The following is a 20,812-nucleotide window of genomic DNA, read 5'->3' as shown; positions in this document are numbered from 1 at the left end:
TTTTAATTATGGAATGTTATGCAAGGGGAAATGCCCCAAGAACAAGCAGGAACTGAAGACAGTTGCAGTAGAGACCTGGCGGAGCATCACCAGGGATGAAACCCAGCGTCTGGTGATGTCTATGCGTTCCAGACTTCAGGCTGTAGTTGACTGCAAAGGATTTGCAACCAAGTATTAAAAAGTGAAAGTTTGATTTATGATTATTATTCTGTCCCATTACTTTTTGTCCCTTAACAAGTAGGAGGCACATATGCAAACTGTTGTAATTCCTACACCGTTCACCTGATTTGGATGTAAATACCCTCAAATTAAAGCTGACAGTCTGCAGGTAAAGCACATCTTGTGTGTTTCATTTCAAATCAATTGTGGTGGTGTATACAGGGAGTGCAGAATTATTAGGCAAATGAGTATTTTGACCACATCATCCTCTTTATGCATGTTGTCTTACTCCAAGCTGTATAGGCTCGAAAGCCTACTACCAATTAAGCATATTAGGTGATGTGCATCTCTGTAATGAGAAGGGGTGTGGTCTAATGACATCAACACCCTATATCAGGTGTGCATAATTATTAGGCAACTTCCTTTCCTTTGGCAAAATGGGTCAAAAGAAGGACTTGACAGGCTCAGAAAAGTCAAAAATAGTGCGATATCTTGCAGAGGGATGCAGCACTCTTAAAATTGCAAAGCTTCTGAAGCGTGATCATCGAACAATCAAGCGTTTCATTCAAAATAGTCAACAGGGTCGCAAGAAGCGTGTGGAAAAACCAAGGCGCAAAATAACTGCCCATGAACTGAGAAAAGTCAAGCGTGCAGCTGCCAAGATGCCACTTGCCACCAGTTTGGCCATATTTCAGAGCTGCATCACTGGAGTGCCCAAAAGCACAAGGTGTGCAATACTCAGAGACATGGCCAAGGTAAGAAAGGCTGAAAGACGACCACCAGTGAACAAGACACACAAGCTGAAACGTCAAGACTGGGCCAAGAAATATCTCAAGACTGATTTTTCTAAGGTTTTATGGACTGATGAAATGAGAGTGAGTCTTGATGGGCCAGATGGATGGGCCCGTGGCTGGATTGGTAAAGGGCAGAGAGCTCCAGTCCGACTCAGATGCCAGCAAGGTGGAGTACTAGTTTGGGCTGGTATCATCAAAGATGAGCTTGTGGGGCCTTTTCGGGTTGAGGATGGAGTCAAGCTCAACTCCCAGTCCTACTGCCAGTTTCTGGAAGACACCTTCTTCAAGCAGTGGTACAGGAAGAAGTCTGCATCCTTCAAGAAAAACATGATTTTCATGCAGGACAATGCTCCATCACACGCGTCCAAGTACTCCACAGCGTGGCTGGCGAGAAAGGGTATAAAAGAAGAAAATCTAATGACATGGCCTCCTTGTTCACCTGATCTGAACCCCATTGAGAACCTGTGGTCCATCATCAAATGTGAGATTTACAAGGAGGGAAAACAGTACACCTCTCTGAACAGTGTCTGGGAGGCTGTGGATGCTGCTGCACGCAATGTTGATGTTGAACAGATCAAAACACTGACAGAATCCATGGATGGCAGGCTTTTGAGTGTCCTTGCAAAGAAAGGTGGCTATATTGGTCACTGATTTGTTTTTGTTTTGTTTTTGAATGTCAGAAATGTATATTTGTGAATGTTGAGATGTTATATTGGTTTCACTGGTAAAAATTAATAATTGAAATGGGTATATATTAGTTTTTTTGTTAAATTGCCTAATAATTATGCACAGTAATAGTCACCTGCACACACAGATATCCCCCTAAAATAGCTAAAACTAAAAACAAACTAAAAACTACTTCCAAAAATATTCAGCTTTGATATTAATGAGTTTTTTGGGTTCATTGAGAACATGGTTGTTGTTCAATAATAAAATGAATCCTCAAAAATACAACTTGCCTAATAATTCTGCACTCCCTGTAGAGCCAAAAATTGTAGAATTGTGTCGATGTCCCAATATTTATGGACCTAACTGTACATAGAGAAAAAAGGATTAACATGGCATCACCAATGGTTCAACCTAGCAGATCAGGTTTTAGAAAGTGCCCTTCACGGAACTCATGCAGTAACCCCTCCATTATCCATATAGAGCCCATTTAAATTGGCTGTTGAGACCTTTGGGCTCCATGGTCTGCAACCAGTAAATCCATTGCAGTTCCTTCTGTTTTAAAATAATTTCCCTATATTCAACTCTTGTGGAAGGCGGGACGTGATCAATGATTCTGAATTTCAGATCCCTTTTCTTACTGCTCATTTCGGTAAAATGTTTGGGAACTGGGAGGTCTTTCCTTTTTTATCATATGGTGTACCTGTGGTGATTTAACTTGGTCTTCAGGTCCCAAGTAGTCTCCCCAACATAAGGCAGGTTGAAGGGGCACTGAAGCAGGTAGATCACATAGATATTGGCCAAGATCAAGTGTAGTAACTGTTACCAATACTTTTCCCATATGTTTCACCCCGAGAAATTGACTATATGGGAGTGAATTGATGGTTGAGCGGAGGTGACAACTGTCAAATCTTAATAGTTTGTTGCAATCTTTTGGTTTTGTGTTCAAGTCATTAGAGAGTCTGTTGCCATTTTTGTCTGACTGGTGGGTCCAAGAACTGAATACAGTCAGTGGAAGAGGTGAGATTGAATTTGACGACCTGATCAATGTTGTTTAGGTAAGTATGAAAGTCAGCAAGTGTATCAGCTGACCCTGACCAGATGACAAAGATGTCATCTATGTATCTCCACCACCGCAGTACCTGACTGGTGGGATACTTAGACGCGTCTCTCTTCCAAGGTAGACGTAAGTATATTGGCATAGTTGGGAGCCACATTTTACCCCATAGCAGTGTCGAGCAATTGTAAGTAGTAGTTATTTTTGATGCAAAGTAGTTGTACTGTAGGACTGTTCTTCCTTTCATCTATCTATCTATCTATCTCCTATCTATCTATCTACAGTCTTTATCTACCTCTCTCCTATCTCTTTCTCTCCTATCTATCTTCTATCTATCATTTACCTATCATATATCTCTCTCCTATCTCTCTCATATCTCTCTCTATTTATCTATCTATCTATTATATCCTATACTTATCTGATATGTATTATATTCTACTTATTTTTTTCTGTTCCATCTATGGGATCCCCACCTAAAGGGACAATAGGGGTTCATTGTCATAGAGAAAGTAAAGAAGAAAGCAGCTTGGGTCATGAACCTATCAGGAATTTTTCTGGTAACCTTCTGATACACCATAGTTGTGTAGATTAGGAACTTTTACATTTTTCTTTTAATGAAAGTAATGACAAAAATAAGACAACATAAAGCTGCAGCACAAACTACATCACGCCATCCCCGCAGAAGTGCAGAATCCACATTTCGCCAATGGGAAAAATAATATAAGTTAACCAATATAATTCTGTATATTTTATATTTATTACTGGGACATGTGTGAATAAATGGAATTTTAATATGTGTTTTCTATTTAGCTCTTGGTGCGACATTAAATCATAAGTTATTTTTTCCCTCCCCGCTTGTCTGAAGTTTTATGTACATTCCGAGAAAGCAGACTAATTCATTAGCTAAGTACTAATTCCATAACTGTATTTTATATTTAAGAGAGATACTTTTAATTAATATTTTTATTGGTGTGTTAGAAATGTTAATCCCCCAGCAGTATTCACTGCAATCTTTGATTTTCTATCTGTCTCTTGCATCGCACTTTCTCAGGATTTTTTCGTGAGTTAATTACGTTAACTAAAGAAATATTTATCAGCCTTTCAATGGATAACTTCAACTCGAGGACACGGGAAAAGCAGATTTGCTGCTTACTGAGTTGTTTGCTGCTTTAAAAACTTTCATTGCATGATATATCAAAGGCAGTTTAGTCCCTTGTACGGATGTAGCAGAGCTGAATTTGTCATTGCCCTTATTTGGGCTGTATAGTGATAATTTTGTCCTGTGTAAAAGTACATCAAGATGAGTTGTGCCAACTTAGCTTTGTGATGTACCTACCATTGAGACAGACCTCAAAACTGCTATGGGGCTCATTATTAGATGGGGGCACCAATAAATAGCTTCCCTGGCTTCCCATGTGCAGTGCCTCAGTGGATCACTTGCAAAGGGTTGGCTTAGTGTTACAGAGTTGAATGTTGAGATTAGTTGTCTAAGTACTAATTTGTTAAGGTACTATGCATACCTAATAGCAATGTATGGGCATCAGACAGTTAAAAGGGATGGGGCAATAATATAAATGTTTCCCACCCAACAAATATCGCTTTTATATAACTTTCCCAAATATCACCATTTATTAAAATGGCCCTATACTAGTTATAAGCCTACCATTGCACCCTGTGGCAAATCTGCTTTGATATCCAGTTGCTGTGAGTTACATCCTGTGGGTTACGTCAAGCAGATGTTGCACCAGTCAATATGTTTCATATAGGCTAGGGGTTGGCAACCTTCGGCATGCTCCATTCACATCTATGGGAATTCTGAAAAGAGCAGAGCAAGTGTACATGCTGGGAGTTGTAGTTTTGCAACAGCTTCAGTATCAGAGGTTGCCTACCCCTGATATAGGCAGTTCTCTGCAGCTACTCTGGATCCCACAGAGAGATGTAGATAGAGTATCGGGGCTTATTTTAGGTTCCGTTTGACATTGTCATACTCCTAACAATCTGCAACGAAAAGTCTTGGTGCTCTCCATCTCCATCTCTGTGCAAGTTCTAAACACCCATTTAAACCAACCTGGAATGTGCTCCCCCTCACTCTCCATGGGCATTATAGAAGCCACATGGGCTGTCTCTGTGGTACATATGCCTTAGGGCCTACTCAGTGAATGGAAGGACTTCAGGTCAAAATGGCTAAAGTGTCCTCTGCAAATGACTATGAAAATCTGAGCAAGGCTCCTTCTCGGCACAGAAACAAGAGAGGATGGAATCAGTCCAAACGTCCTGCTGCTCTTCTCTTCAGCAATGGGTGGGGGAGATGAACAAGATCCAGAACCAGGGAGACAACAATATGAATTCATTCTGTATACATCTTGTATACCTCTGGTGTCAGCATAATCAAAAGCGGCTGCCATACTTATAATAAAGAATATGTCCAGCCATTGACATTCTCAAGACCAGTTCTCCATTTATCAATGAATATTATAATTTTTTCCTAAATCCCCAAACATTAGAAACATAGAAACTTTTTTTACTTATACCAATCATTTCCAAGATAAAAAGAAAGGAAGCGGTAGGATCACACATAATCTATCTTTCCCTACCATATGTTTACTTTGATTATCCTCCCGTCCCACACAATATCATAAGACAACATCAGGAGAACGTTTTCCACCTTCGACTTGATCCAACACAGAGATAAATGCTTTCCCATGTGACAAAAATCCCTTTTCAACAAAATTACTTGCACATTTTTGTATATTCAGCAGGATCACAAATATCACTTTGGACTTTTTGAGTAATGAGGGTTGCACAAAGTCTAATAAGAACCTTCCATAGTACGTGATGGGAGAAGACACTGTGGAGGCATTCGTACAAATTCTATACATTGTTGCCATGTGCCAACTTGTGAATATGTTGTGATTGTTTAAACAATCATTTGTTTCATGTTTTTAATCTTCTGTTCAAGCGTCTCACTTATTTTTGGAACTTATCTGTAATTCGTGCCAAAATCCACCACTGTTTTAACAGTTACCATGTGTCAATCATTACACAATTGAGTTTGAAGAGTTAATAAACCACAAAAGAGACCCCCAGTGTTGAAAATTCCTCAACATTTGTAAACTGTCAGTCTATACCAAATGTAGATTCACACTGGGTTGTAAGATGGAATGTGAAGATTCAGAAAAGCATTAGCAAGAATTGATGGCACATAGTTTGCTGTGGTCTCTCCTGATATGTGCCACCGCCCGGGAGGTTTGAAGCGGAGGATGGGAGAGGTAGTGGCTCTGGCTCCAGTAATCATTCACAGTGGCATCACACTGATGCTCCCTAGGGCCAGAGCAGTGATAGAAGGGCACACCTTTTCTTCCCTCGGGACACACCCTAATCTTGGGCTACAGCCTGGTGGTAGTTAGGGTGACCTTGGTGTTGTGACTATGGTGCGAGTACAACAAGGCAAGAGATGTAGGTACAGTGGTCGGTGAATGGTGCTGAAGTCAGTAACCAGGCCAGTTATAGAAAATAAATGTCTCTCTTTACTAAAGTGCAGAATAGGAGTTGTAGTGCATCCAACAATATCAAAACACTGTTCCAAACAATTCTCAGTGTAAATCTTCCCAGATAGCAATGGATGGATGTAGGCCAGGATGGGAAATGCAGTACTCCTGCTCTATCTCCTCTGGCAATATCATTTTAGCAATGGTGGTTGTATTTCCCAGTTGAGGGGTACAGAATTAAGATATGGTGGGATTGACAGTGTCCACGAGCAAAATGTGTATGAGCAATGTCCCTCTCACTCCAGTAAAGTCTCTATGAACCTTAAAAAGCAAATACCTTACTGACTGCAATGCTCAGCCATGCAGATTCTGAACCTTCTAGTTCTGTCTTTTCTCTTTTCCCGGAGTACTGTGAAGTAGAGATGGTATACTCTCTGAAGTTCTCTTAGAGATGGCGTTTCTTTGGAGCTTAGACCTAGTACTCTGAGGAGTGAGCACATATACTGTAGTTCCTTCTTGCCTTCTCCGCTAACTAAAAAAAAAGTGAGCTGAGGCTGATCTTAATCCATTACCTAACTTCCTACAGGGACAGGAGTCAGGGGTATTAACCCTGACTAATTCATACAGAGATATGCTTGTTCATTACAAGGCACTAGCATATAAAATAACATTATGTAACCCAAAAATTTGCATGTACCCTGATCTGGGGTACTGCACATAGACTGATAGAATGCTTTAGTGGATGGATGTGTACAAAAAAATATATAAAAAGAAAGAAGTACATTTTTGAAAGATTCTAGAGAGGAGCACATTTCCTGTCTGAAAATCGAATTGGGTGAAATTTGTTTTTACCCTAATTTAAAGTATTTTGAATATCTAGAAATCTCTCTGTCTATTCACCCAAATTGAATTTAATTTGGGAAAATTTCAGGTCAAATTTCAATTCTAAACAATCAAATAGTTTATCTCTAATAGATTGACAATTCCAAATGGTGGACAAATCATAGGTGCAGACCATGTGGCTGTTGTTGAACCTCTAAAGAGTAGAGTCAAGCCCATGTTACACCATTCCCTTTTATACAAGGAAAACCTTTACTTGCATAGCCCCACCACCTCTGTTCATAGGCATTCCAATATTTTTTTAAGGCTTAGAATGATATAAAATAGAAAATATTGATGCCCCAACTACTTATGTTGTGATGATTTGCAGTCCATGGTTGCTCTCTACTTCCTGGTCCATGCCTAAACACAGGAAATGACCACTCAGCCATTCACTGGCCATAGTGGTGACCTGCCTCAGCTAGTGTCCATTCCCTCCATGTTGAGAAGGAGCAGGAAATAGGAACCAGTAGAAGAATGTACCACTAGGAATTGCACCACTAGGGCATAAGAACTGGAGTGGACAAAGATTGGTGAGCTAATTACTTATTTTATTGTTTTACACTATGTAGAGCCCTTTTAAAATGTAAATGAACAGAAACCCCTTTTAACAGGCAACTGGAAAGTGACCTGAGGATCTTGCTGCCCTTCTTTCCTGAAAAGTATAGGAAGAGAAGATTAGCAACCATTGTGATCTGTTGCCTCAATGTGATGGACTTCAGTGTCGAAAGCTAGCAACTGTTTTGCCATCCATTCCAAAATTCCAGAATACTGTAAAATAGGGCAATTTTTCCAGTTTGGGGAGTACACAGATAAGGTAGTGCCCCATAGCAAACCTAGAAAGCTCCACCCCCTCCCTAGTGAGATTTCTGATTAATTTAGTTTAGTTTTTATTCATGTTGGAATCTTTTAATAAAAAAGTTACACTTTCATACACTTCTGCCCATCTGTGCTATTTGGATAAATTCTCCAGGAAAAAAAACACAACCAGTACCAGAAGGAACAGTTGGGGAAGGGGACACATAACAAGTACTATAAATTAAATATGTTAGGAGACTAGAGATGAGTGAATCAAGTCATATGAATTAATTCTCATAAAGCAGAGTTCTACCCCAGTGACAAGGTGTTCTCGAAGCTGACGGCTCTCTTCCTACTTCTTGATTGACAGGGCTGGAAATCGTAGTCTGCCCTGACAATATTGCACCTGCGCCTCTGTAGAGACTCTGTTTCAAATTCCGGATCATTGACTGTGCATGTGTCGCTACCCGGAAGCAGAGCTTCTGCGCTTGTGACCCCACTTGGAGCAGCAGTGCAGGTGGGATATGTCTTGCCCTGTCATTCAAGAGGCAAGGAAAGCATCCTCAGCTTTGGGGATATCCTCTCACAACTATGCTTGATGAAACAAATTGATTTGTATGATCGATTCACTCAACTCTATAGGGAACCCTCTTATAAACTTTGCATTGAAGTCCATGAACATGAAGATTCAAAGCTGCAGTCCACTTTGACTTTTGCTTTGGGAACCCTCCACTCTATCGTCATTGATTTGTTATAATTTTGCATTCGGCATGTTATGTTTTTGAGGATCTCAGTGGTTGTGGTAACCACCAACCCTTACCATCCAGGGACCAACCCTTACCATCCAGGGACCAACCCTTTCCATCCAGGGATGAAGATGGTACCCTCCCGCACTGGTTGGTTCCCAGCAATGTCTACCATACTTGACATGCTATTTAATTTGTTTTATACAGTGTAATGAAGTTACAATCATCTAACCATGAGGATGAACGAGGAGGAGGAGGATGAAGCATTTTAATAACTGTAAAGAAAATAGGAAAGAAAACAATTCTGGGGACTACTCTCCTAAAGGAATCTGCATGACTTGTATCCTACGGAAGAGTAATTAAAAGAAGATGTATCATTTATGCAGAAATGAATCCTTGAGCTGAAAGGCGACTCCTGGAATTAAGCTAGAGGCAAAAAAAGTGAAATGATGTTACATAGGAGTAAAGTTATCTTCATTTTATCATCTAACAAACCAACCTTGTTAATCGCAATGATTTTCCTGTATAAATCATTGGTTGTTATGATAAAAAATGTCAGTTAAATATATCATATAGGAGACACACACAGTGATATTTGAGAAGTGAAATGAAGTTTATTGGATTTACAGAAAGTAAATTTGGGCACCATTGTCATTTTATTGATTCCAAAACCTTTAGAACTAATTATTGGAACTCAAATTGGCTCGGTAAGCTCAGTGACCCCTGACCTACATACACAGGTGAATCCAATTATGAGAAAGAGTATTTAAGGGGGTCAATTGTAAGTTTCCCTCCTCTTTTAATTTTCTCTGAAGAGTAGCAACATGGGGGTCTCAAAACAACTCACAAATGACCTGAAGACAAAGATTGTTCACCATCATGGTTTAGGGCAGGGGTGGCCAACCTTACAGACACAAAGAGCCAAAAAAAAATCGTATGACTGCCAGGAGCCACAAGCTATCCGTTTACACAAATATGCGTGCACACGACAGTATTACTGCAATTGAGTTATCAAACATTTAAAAGTGCATTTAAACCACCTTTCCTACCTGTAATGTAGACAGCTTTAGTGAGACTTCTGGCAATCTTTGTTTTTCACAATGTGTTTCAAGATTTCTCGGATGACACCCTCATGCTCAGATGACCGCCCATGCTCAGATGACCGCCTTATGCTCAGATGACCGCCCCATGCTCAGATGACCGCCCATGCTCAGATGACCGCCCCATGCTCAGATGACCACCGCATGCTCAGATGACCGCCCCATGCTCAGATGACCGCCCCATGCTCAGATGACGCCCCATGCTCAGATGCTCAGGGGTGATTTGACATAGGGGAGATGTGAGCATGGGGTGTCTTATGTGAGCACTGGAGAGGCTTATTTTGTGGGTCTGATGAGGATTTGGGGGTCTTATCTGAGCTCATACTACCCCCATGTCAGATAAGACCCCCAGATCAGTACTTTAATAAAATAAAACTGTGGCTTATCCTACCTCTGCTGCCGCTGCTCTGAAGACTGTGGCGACCTCTCCATAGTGACCTGACATGCAGGTCAGAGCGCGGGCCTGCATGGTATTAAGGGGGGTGGGCACTACGCCACCAATGAAAACCTTTAATACAGATACAGGGGGCGGGTGCCGGCAGAATCTCATAGCCGACACCTGGCCTCTATGCTGCATTCCCCAGTGTAAACAGCCCCTCCCCTCCTCTTAATTCTCATTGGTGGCAGCGGCAGCAGCACAGGGAGGAGGAGGGGACTGCTTTCTTCTTCCTTCTCCCGTGCTGCTAATATTTTTAAAACCGGCGATATCCCTGGCCCGCTCCCCTGCGAGCCGCATATGTAGATGAGACCGCGGTCCTCTGAGAGCCGCAAGTGAAGGTCCGAGGAGCCGCATGCGGCTCGCGAGCCGCGGGTTGGCCACCCCTGGTTTAGGGGAAGGATACAGAAAGCTGTCTCAGAGATTTCAGCTGTCTGTTTCCACAGTTAGGAACATATTGAGGAAATGGAAGACCACAGGCTCAGTTCAAGTTAAGGCTCGAAGTGTCAGACCAAGAAAAATCTCGGATAGACAGAAGCGACGAATGGTGAGAACAGTCAGAGACAACCCACAGACCAGAACCAAAGACCTACAACATCATCTTGCTGCAGATGGAGTCACTGTGCATCGTTCAACCATTCGGCGCACTTTACACAAGGAGATGCTGTATGCGAGAGGGATGCAGAGGAAGCCTTTTCTCCACCCACAGCACAAAAAGTGCCGCTTGCGGTGGGCTAAAGCACATTTGGACAAGCCAGCTTCATTTTGGAATAAGGTGCTGTGGACTGATGAAACTAAAATTGATTTATTTGGCCATAACAAGGGGCGTTATGCATGGAGGAAAAAGAACACAGCATTCCAAGAAAAACACCTGCTACCTACAGTAAATTATGGTGGTGGTTCCATCATGCTGTGGGGCTGTGTGGCCAGTGCAGGGACTGGGAATCTTGTCAAAGTTGAGGGACGCATGGATTCCACTCAGTATCAGCAGATTCTGGAGACCAACTGTCCAGGAATCAGTGACAAAGCTGATGCTGCGCCGGGGCTGGATCTTTCAACAAGACAACGACCCTAAACACTGCTCAAAATCCACTAAGGCATTTATGCAGAGGAACAAGTGCAACGTTCTGGAATGGCCATCTCAGTCCCCAGACCTGAATATAACTGAAAATCTGTGGTGTGACTTAAAGAGAGCTGTCCATGCTCGGAAGCCATCAAACCTGAATGAACTAAAGATGTTTTGTAAAGAGGAATGGTCCAAAATACCTTCAACCAGAATCCAGACTCTCATTGGAACCTACAGGAAGCGTTTAGAGGCTGTAATTTCTGCAAAAGGAGGATCTACTAAATATTGATTTCATTTCTTTTTTGTGGTGCCCAAATTTATGCACCAGCCTAATTTTGTTTAAACAATTATAGCACTTTCTGTAAATCCAATAAACATCATTTCACTTCTCAAATATCACTGTGTGTTTCTCCTATATGAGATATTAAACTGACATTTTTTATGTAACAACCAACGATTTATACAGGGAAATCATGACGATTGACAGGGTTGCCCAAACTTTCGCATCCCACTGTATTTAAGTGCCTTAATACACAATTGCTTGTATGGTTTGTATCAATGGTTTGTATCAATAGCATAAGAAAAAAAAAAAAAACTTTATCAAAAATATTTTCACCTTTTCGCGACCTCTGGCATAACTGTATGTCAGTAGTGTGAAAGAGGTGTATGGAGAGGGCAGAGGATCCCGACTGTGTAAAGGTGCATGCACACGGCAGTGTAGTTCATGAGGATTTTCCACGCAGAATTTTTATGCAGTTCTACCCCATTGCATTGTTAAATCTACACTTGGTTCCCTTGGTGCCCCCTGACAATAGTAATTGAGTGGCATGCAAGAGGTGTATGTCGCAGGGTTATGAGCTGATGTCGCTCCATACATGGCAGGTGTCAGCTGTATAATACATTGATCCTGGTCATTTAACCCCTCACGAGCTGCAGTCAATAAGGATCATGGCATCTGAGTGGTTAGACAGAGGTTGAGGCTCCCTTTGGCCACCAATCAGAGTTCCCCTCAGAGAAATCACGATGTTCCGATCGGTTGCTCTGACAGCCTGAGGCCTGAGGCACAGCTTGAAAGGCAGCCTGTCAGAATCCCATAGACTGCAATGGTATTCTATTGCAGTCTATGGAACAAGAAATCTGAAAATTGCATGTACAAGTCCCCTGAGGGGACTAAAAAATTCCAGTTAGAAAAATAAAATTAAAAGTACAATACAAAAATATTAAAAACTCAATCCATCCCCTTTTCCCAATTTTACAATTAAAAATAAACAATAAAAAATAAACATAAGGCCTCATACACACGACCTTTGTGTGCATTCGCGGCCGTTGTTCCGTTTTTTTCCGCGGACCCATTGACTTTCAATGGGTCCGTGGAAAAGTCGGAAAGTGCTCCGTTTTGGCATCCGCGTCCGTGATCTGTGTTTCCAGTCCGTGAAAAAAATAGGACCTGTCCTATTTTTTTCACGGACAACTGTTCACGGACCCATTCAAGTTAATGGGTCCGTGAAAAATCACGGCTGCACACAAGATTGTCATCCGCGTCCGTGTCCGTGATCCGTGTCCGTTTTTTCCTATCGTTTTAAAGGCAAACTTGACTTAGATTTTTTTTTTCATTTTTCATGTCCGTGGATCCTCCAAAAATCAAGGAAGACCCACGGAAGAAAAAACAGACACGGATCACAGAACAATGGAAACCGTTTTTGCTGAACGCAAAAAAAAACGTCCGTGTGCATGAGGCCTAACAGGTATTGTCACATCCAGAAAAATGTCCACACTATTAAAATATAAAAAATATTATTCCTACACAGTGAATGCTGTAACGAGAAAAGATATGCCATTTTTTGGTCACTTTATCCTTCCCCAAAAAATTGTATAAAAAGTGATCAAAAAGTCTGGTGTACCCTACATGGTACCAATTAGGGTTGAGTAAAACGAAGTATCCAAATTGGACTTTAATCCGAATTTCAGGGAAAATTTGATTTACCACGCAGGATCTTCAATCAAGATGGCTGTGGCGGCCTCTTCACGCGCAAATGGATAAGGTGAGTATTATTATTATTATTTTTTTTACAAATTAAGCCTTCATTTTTAATCTTAGATGCCACGATCAGCGATGAACACGGCATCTGAGGGGTTCAATGGCGGGGAGCGGCGCAATCGCCATTTCTTGTTATTGTGCCCGCTACTGTGTGCTGGCCAGGCTTGTGCTGCGGACCACAAATTGCAGTCCGCAATGCACGGGCACCGCATGCAGATCACGGACTCATTCACTTGATTAGGGTCCGCGATCCGCATCCGACGGTCCGCACTACAAAAGAGTAGTGCATGCACTCCATAGTCAAACAAAACACAATTCGGGGATATACCCCCTTACCGGCTCTATCAGGGAACAATGGTGTATGAAAAGCTGACCGAGTGTCACGGTGAGCAGAGGCTCCTGAATAAAAAACTGCGAAAAGAACAGCACCGCCGTATTCCAAACTGGTCACGTTATTTGTTGAAAAAAGTAAACACTCAAGCAGTAAAAAAACATCAACTTCTTGACGCGTTTCGGGCACCCAGGCCCTTTATCAAAAGAATGGTATGATAATGAATATACAAAAATGGATCCACCTAAAAGCTTTATTAACAGATGGGAGGCAACCTAATGCTGAATCAGCCTCAGGGTAACAACCACCTGTGAATGGAATACATTTTAGGAAGTCTTCAAAGCAAGCATATAGAGCACTGTTCAGACACACTCAAGGTGCTTTTGCGATACAATCGAAAAACTCTGTAGTTCTACAGTTGGGTTCTGATCTACGGGTTTGCGGACCCAATACGGCCACGGCGGGGCAACGGCTGTGTGCATGAGCCCTTAACGTGTCCATCAGATCACTGACACGCCATGTCTATCCTCCGTCAAATAAAGGCAACGATCTTGATGTGCATTGTTCTGCGTTCTCCGCAACTCCCCCCTCCACCACCTTGACAACATAGCCCCTTTTACATTTTCTAAATGTGTTTCAAGCAATAAATTGTACAACATTTTTTAGAACATGTGTTCAGCTATTTCTGTAAGAACGAAGCTCTTAACAAAACATAAGCCCTCTGCATGAGATCCTAGCTGCAAAGTGCTTAAAAGATAAAGTAAGAATTGGTGTCATGGGAAGAACGCCAGCTGTAGAGTACACAGGTCTATTATGAAAAGTATGGTAGTGGGAGAGGAGAAAATGATTTAATCAGGAGTAAAACCAATTTTATTATAAGGGCACGCGGGGGGTGTGGCACCACGGCGAGAGGGACATTTCCAAATATCTGACACATTTGAACAATGCAGAGCCCTCTCTCTTTAAAGTGACAGCAAAGTCATCAGGGCCTTTGTCTTTTCGTGTCATTGTTTCTTGATGACTGTCGAGATCCTGTTTGCTGGTGTCTTATGTTCACTTCCAAATGGGAGTTAAAAAGAACGGGGTGGGGGGGGGGGAGCTGGTAATTGATCATGTTTAAACAATCAACTTGATTGCAGTTAAAGGGAGGTCACTTGATGACCACAGCTTGTGCTGACACGCACATGAAGTCTATAGAGATGCTACTGTGAGAAGTACGATATGTCTCCCCCCCCCCCCAACAAAAAAAAGATGCTTATGTCCAAGTCCTTATTGACGTCAGTTGCGGAATTTGACACACAATGCTGTTGATGATCAATGAGCAGAAGTCGCTTTAATGCAGTTTGACGGGATATTCAAATCCCAACAAAAGGAAATTGGATTTGATTTTGCCCGGACGGCCTTAGGTATTAAGCATTTGTTTCTGGAAGTTTTTGTTACATTTTGTTACATCTTGTTGTTACTTTTTGATTACTTTCTCACCAGCGCTGTACCAGTCAGATGTTTAGGGTCTTGCATGCTAAGGAATAGGGATTCAAGATTGTATTTCCTATAGGGGGACCTAGGGTACATCATAAAGAGGTTCTTATAATGAGGGTTATATAAAGGAAGATGATAAAGAAGACCACCATATGTCCTTATACCTCCTTACAGGGTCTTTGAGTGCAGGTGCGTGAGATTATTATTATTATTATTGTTATTATTTTTTGTGTAATTCTTTAAAAGCATTGGATATATTAGGAGAGATTTACTAATCCTGTCTAATATTTAGACAGATTGAACTAGACCAGACGGTCTAAAATGTGTCAGATAGATCAAAACTGCTGACGATGTATGATAAATGTGGTACATCTTTAGACTGTGTAGTCTTAGGGGGTAATGTATCAAGTGTGCTGTGCCAGAAAGGTGGAGAGATTTATTTATTTATTTATTTATTTATTATTGCCAAGCGAGTAGGAATTTACGACAAATTTATGAAGTGTTTGCTCCATTTTTAGTAGGGTTTGTGCCATGCCTGGCAGTTTGCATTTACTAAAGGCTTGGCCACATTTTGAGCCAGTCTAAGAGAAAGTTACAGTACTCCAGTCGCTTGGGGGCATGCAAACTGATGGAGCGTTTTCGATTTTAGACTGAAAATCTCTTAGATATTTAATGCGACAAATTTTTCAAATTGCATGCAACATTTTGTAAATTTGTTGCAAAAATGTTGGCTTCAAACTAAACAAACACTGTTAAAAAAAAAAGAGGCCAAAAAGTTGCATCATGATACATTACCCTTTACATTTATACCATTTTTTAGCTGGCTTAGTTTGTGGCACAAGCCTTTCTGAAAAGCTATGTCTATTCTACACTAAGTCAAACCCTTTTGTTAGCATGTATGCCAGTTTATTTCATGCAAATTGTGCCATTTTTTGTTTTGTTAAAAAATCTCCCCCATTATGCCTAATGGTCATATATCCAGAAAAGGTTTATAGAGGTAACAACAACGCTCCACAGATGTATGGCTTGATGTATAAGCCATTCAATTTAATAGGACCTTAAAGGGATGCTCCAATTCCATAATACTGTACATTTTTTAATCTGCCCAGAGTACCCCAAATACTGCATATTTTTGCCCCATATGCCTGTTTTTCATTTCCGCCCTTTCTTTCCCCAGTTGGCATCCCCCTCGGCATCATGCAGAACCTCCTCTTTTCATTCACTTCCAGATGTTTTTTCTAACCAAACCCTGTATGCTTTGCTCTGTAATGTCTCACAAGGCTTGCTCCACTTACCACACTGTTTTCTCTGCAGTAGTCACGCCCCATACACTCCCCACTTTCTGTGTTAGCTAGGTGGAGCAAGCACTAGAGATGGCCTTGCGGCACCATATTATTTTGCATTGCGCCAAACTTTGACCCATGACACATCCATCAGGTGGGACAGGGCAGCCAATTGAGATGTTTCAACACATGGACACACCCCCACCGTATCACAGAACCTTATCTGGCAGCCATTTTACATTCTGTGTTTTGCCAGTGTAGGTAGAGGTTGCTTTGTGGAGCAGGGACAGGCTGTTAGGGACACCAAAAGCTAGCTAATAGGGCCTTTTAAGGATTGTTATAGGTGTTCTATCGATAGGTGTGATATACTGAGGGGTGTGATACCGCAGATATACAGAGGGACAAATGCTATTGGAACAATTAATTGCAACGGGTGTGATATACCTGTTGCCCCCCAAAAAAAAATGATTGAAGGGTGTGATATACCCATAATATACTTTCTAATATAGAAAGTATATAGTGCATTTGTATTGTGCAGTAGTTGTGAGCGGTTCTGTTGCGATACCGCAGCTATACAGAGGGACAAGTGCTATTGGAACAACTATTTGCAACGGGTGTGATATACCTGTTGCCCCCCAAAAAACTGATAGAGGTGTGTGATATACTTTCTTCGACAAAATACTGATTGAAGGCTGCAATATACCTGTTGCCTCAAATAAACAGGGTGGTGTGATATAACTGTTGTGGCAAAAATAATAATTGAGGGGTTTGATATACCTGCTTCCACAAAATACTGATTAAGGGGATTGATATACCTGCTTCGACCAAATATTGATTGAGGCCTGCGAGATACCTGCTTCCACAAAATACTGATTAAATGGATTTGATTTACTTGCTTCCACAAAATACTGATTGAGGTCTGTGATATACCTGCTTCCACAAAATACTGATTTAGGTCTGCAATATACCCGCTTCAACAAAAAACAGATTAAGGGGATTAATATACCTGCTTCCACCAAATATTGATTGAGGCCTGCAAGATACCTGCTTCCAGAAAATACTGATTAAGGGGTTTGATATACCTGCTTCCACAAATAATGCTCTTCTCTAGGGACTTTTTTGTCACAGGGTCATTTTTAAAATGACAGGCAGAGGAAGAGGCAGGCCGTTCCACAGGGGTGGTAAGGGTCGGGCAGGTGCACCAGGCCAGAGCATAAGTGGGAAGTTGGAGAAGGTGCGTGCGATTACTTCAAAGGACGTACCAGAGTTGGTTGAGTGGCTCATTCAGCCTTTGTCTTCTGCACCCTCCTCATCCTCTGTATCTGCACCCTCCTCACTCTCTGCTGTGTGCACCCCTAAAGACACCAACACTACCACCATAGCCCCTCCACTCGAGTCAGAAGAATTATTTTCTCATCCATTCCCAGACCTTATCGATGTGCTGCCATTCTTGACATCGGATGAGGAAGAGGAGGTAGCAACGGCCGCCACCCAGCGGTCTGACGACAGTACCCAGATCAGCCCAAGGAGGGAGGTACCTGCTGTTGCTGCCTATTCAGAGATCTCAAATGTCTGTGGTGGTGAAGGTGACGATGATGATGTGTCAATGGACGTCACGTGGATGCCCACAGGAGAGGAAGAGGAGGGAAGTTCAGAGGGAGAGACAGAACAGCAGAGAGAGAGGAGAAGGAGGAGAAGCAGGCAGAGCTTTCAGGGCACTGGAGGCAAAAAGCAGACTGCAAATGTATCTGGAGCGAGTCATCCTAGGTAGACCAACAGATAACATTTTTGGAATTTCTAAATAAATCTTAGTATATTGCATGGTAATATGCTATGAAGTATCTGGATTTCCTCTTGGTTGTCCTCCCTCTTTGTCATCCCTTTGTAGTACGTGCTGTATATACTACTACCCTCGCCGTCCCGCCTCATGGTTTCATTAGTACGCAGTCATTTCTATTCCACCTGAACAGTTTTTCTAAGCTTTCTATTGTAGTGTTCACAGCTCTTCCACTGAATCTAATTAAATAAAAGTATTAATTTCCCCATGTAACACTTACACAGTTCGCAACAAAAAGTTGTCACCGAGTAGTGAGGTGCGCGTGCCGCGTAATTACCGCACGTTTGATGTTTTAGCAAATACAACCTGATAACACAGAGCAATGGAGGATAATTATTTCATTCTGCCTAATTAAATATTGCATTTAAGTTCTCTCTTTCAAATTCGCAAAGATTCTCAGTTCAGGTCAGCTTCAAACAAATACGCTCTCCCGTGTGCAAGCGGCGACTGCTGGAAGAAGAGTCATTTTTTTTTGTGTCTGGCATGTTATCATTCCTGACAGATTTACACAGCCTAGGTAGACCAACAGGGGTCCGCCTAGCATTGTTGCTCCCGCCGTCTACCTTGCTGAGTTGAAAACAGAACATTATTGAAATCATTAAAAAGAGGATTTGCACCCCCCCCCCTCCTCCTCCTCTTGTGCATATTCCTAGCTAATGTTGCTGTCAGCCACAAACAAACGTGACAATGCTTTACCTATAATTCCCAAGCACATTGCCTGGCCAGCATATGTAACGTAATAGCTTATTTTCTATTGCCGCACTTAGCATATGTCTCATGTTGGCTCGGTTAGGCCTTAGGTCTGTCCCTCGAGTTGAACAACATTGGCAAACTCAGCCCCTCGGCCTCCCGAATAAAAAAATAAAAAAACCAATAGCTTTGAATCATGTCGAGCAGTAATTCTAATTTCTATGCCAATGCATTGTGGGAATAAATGTATCTGACATGTTATGTCAATGCCACGTCTCTCCTGTAATTTATTTATTTATTTATTTTTGCTAACTGCATTCCTACAGATGGTATTTCATTGAATACGCTCCTTTCCTAGAGTCGGGGAAGAAAAAAAAAACAAAAAAAAAAACACCGCACCAAACCTCTAGGTGCAGAAGGCTGTTAACGGTTGCTGATGATAGTAGGGAAACATTAACATAATAATTAGTGTCTTGTAATTGTTTCATTAAAACCAGTTGTTCCATTTCTCCTCTTGTTTTCCCAGAAGAGAAGCTGAATTTGGACGACAGCCAGTGGGAGGACATACACGTTGTCACTGGAGCACTCAAGATGTTTTTCCGAGAGCTGCCGGATCCTCTGTTCCCACATAGCTTCTTTGAGCAGTTTGTGGAAGCAATAAGTGAGTGCAATTTTTATTTTATTTTTTGTAAGTGCACAGAATGGAAGGACAAAAAAAATGTATATTGTTTTTATTATTTTCAAGAGATTATGTTCCAATTGTAATAAAGTTTTTGTTTTTAGACCAAAGACAAAAGAACTTTTAGTACGTGACATCACAAAATGTCAAGCTAATAATTACTTTCCTCTGTTCCTTTCAGAATAATTCTGTTCAGGGTTATGTATTTAAAGAATATAACATTTATCAGTCGGCACTACGGATGTCGCGTTGTGGTGCACGTGTGCGAGAGTTGGCATCCCGTATAATTAGTAATAGCAAAGGACCGGCACTCATTCCTGGTTTCTTATGAAATTTTTGTTTATTGCCACATATTTGTGACGCGTTTCGGCATAATCTGTGCCTTCCTCAGACAGTAAAGGATCCCCTAAGCAAACACATTTCAATAGCCCGCCAAACAACACCGTGACAACCAAGTAACACTACTTTCACACTAGCATTTTTTGCGGATCCGTCATGGATCTGCAAAAACGCTTCCATTACAATAATACAACCACATGCATCCGTCATGAACGGATCCGGTTGTATTATGTCTTCTATAGCCATGACTGATCTGTAAGGAACACAATTGAAAGTCAATAGGGGACGGATCTGTTTTCTATTGTGCCAGATTGTGTCAGGGAAAACGGATCCATCCCCATTTAATTACATTGTGTGCCAGGATGGATCCATTTGACTCCGCTTCATCAGGCGGATACCAAAAGGATGCAGGCAGAGTTTTGGTGTCCGCCTCCAGAGCAGAATGGAGACTGAACGGAGGCAAACTGATGCATTCTGAGCGGATCCTTTTCTATTCAGAATGCATTAAGGCAAAACTGATCAGTTTTGGACCGCTTGTGAGAGGAGCCCTGAACGGATCTCACAAACGGAAAGCCAAAACGCGAGTGTGAAAGTAGCCTAAAAAAATCTAAGTGAAAAGGAAAAAAGCAACAGGAAAAGGAAAACATGCTGGAAGGTCAGAGTTGATCTCTCAATGTCCATAATTGTATCCTTATGTGGTACAGAACAGATCATATTGTTTCGATTCCGCTGTTGAGAATAATGGTACATATTAAAAATATGACTCACATTGATATGGAAATTAGAAAAAACGACTTAGTTCATAATCACGGTTGAGGCCCATCGGTTCCAAAGTTTGAAGTCGAAAGGATTCAATAAGCCTCCCGCTTCATCAATAATCTGTTCCTATCCCCTCCACGACGTGGCTGTGATACACTTTCGATAATCTGGAATAGTCTTTTATACGA

General features: G+C 41.6%; 1 protein-coding gene across 1 annotated transcript in view; it reads left to right on the top strand.

The window, feature by feature from the left end:
* Positions 1 to 20,812, top strand: part of ARHGAP15 (Rho GTPase activating protein 15) — a 779,285-nt gene that overhangs the window by 569,110 nt on the left and 189,363 nt on the right. Inside the window, exon 13 of the mRNA XM_044304411.1 lies at positions 19,374 to 19,508. Coding sequence (XP_044160346.1) covers positions 19,374 to 19,508 — 135 coding nt within the window. The remainder of the gene's footprint in view (positions 1 to 19,373; positions 19,509 to 20,812) is intronic.

The sequence above is a fragment of the Bufo gargarizans genome, chromosome 8, assembly GCF_014858855.1.
Source record: "Bufo gargarizans isolate SCDJY-AF-19 chromosome 8, ASM1485885v1, whole genome shotgun sequence".
Taxonomy (NCBI): domain Eukaryota; kingdom Metazoa; phylum Chordata; class Amphibia; order Anura; family Bufonidae; genus Bufo; species Bufo gargarizans.
Note: the sequence above shows the minus strand (reverse complement) of the source record. Positions and strands in the feature narration are given on the sequence as shown.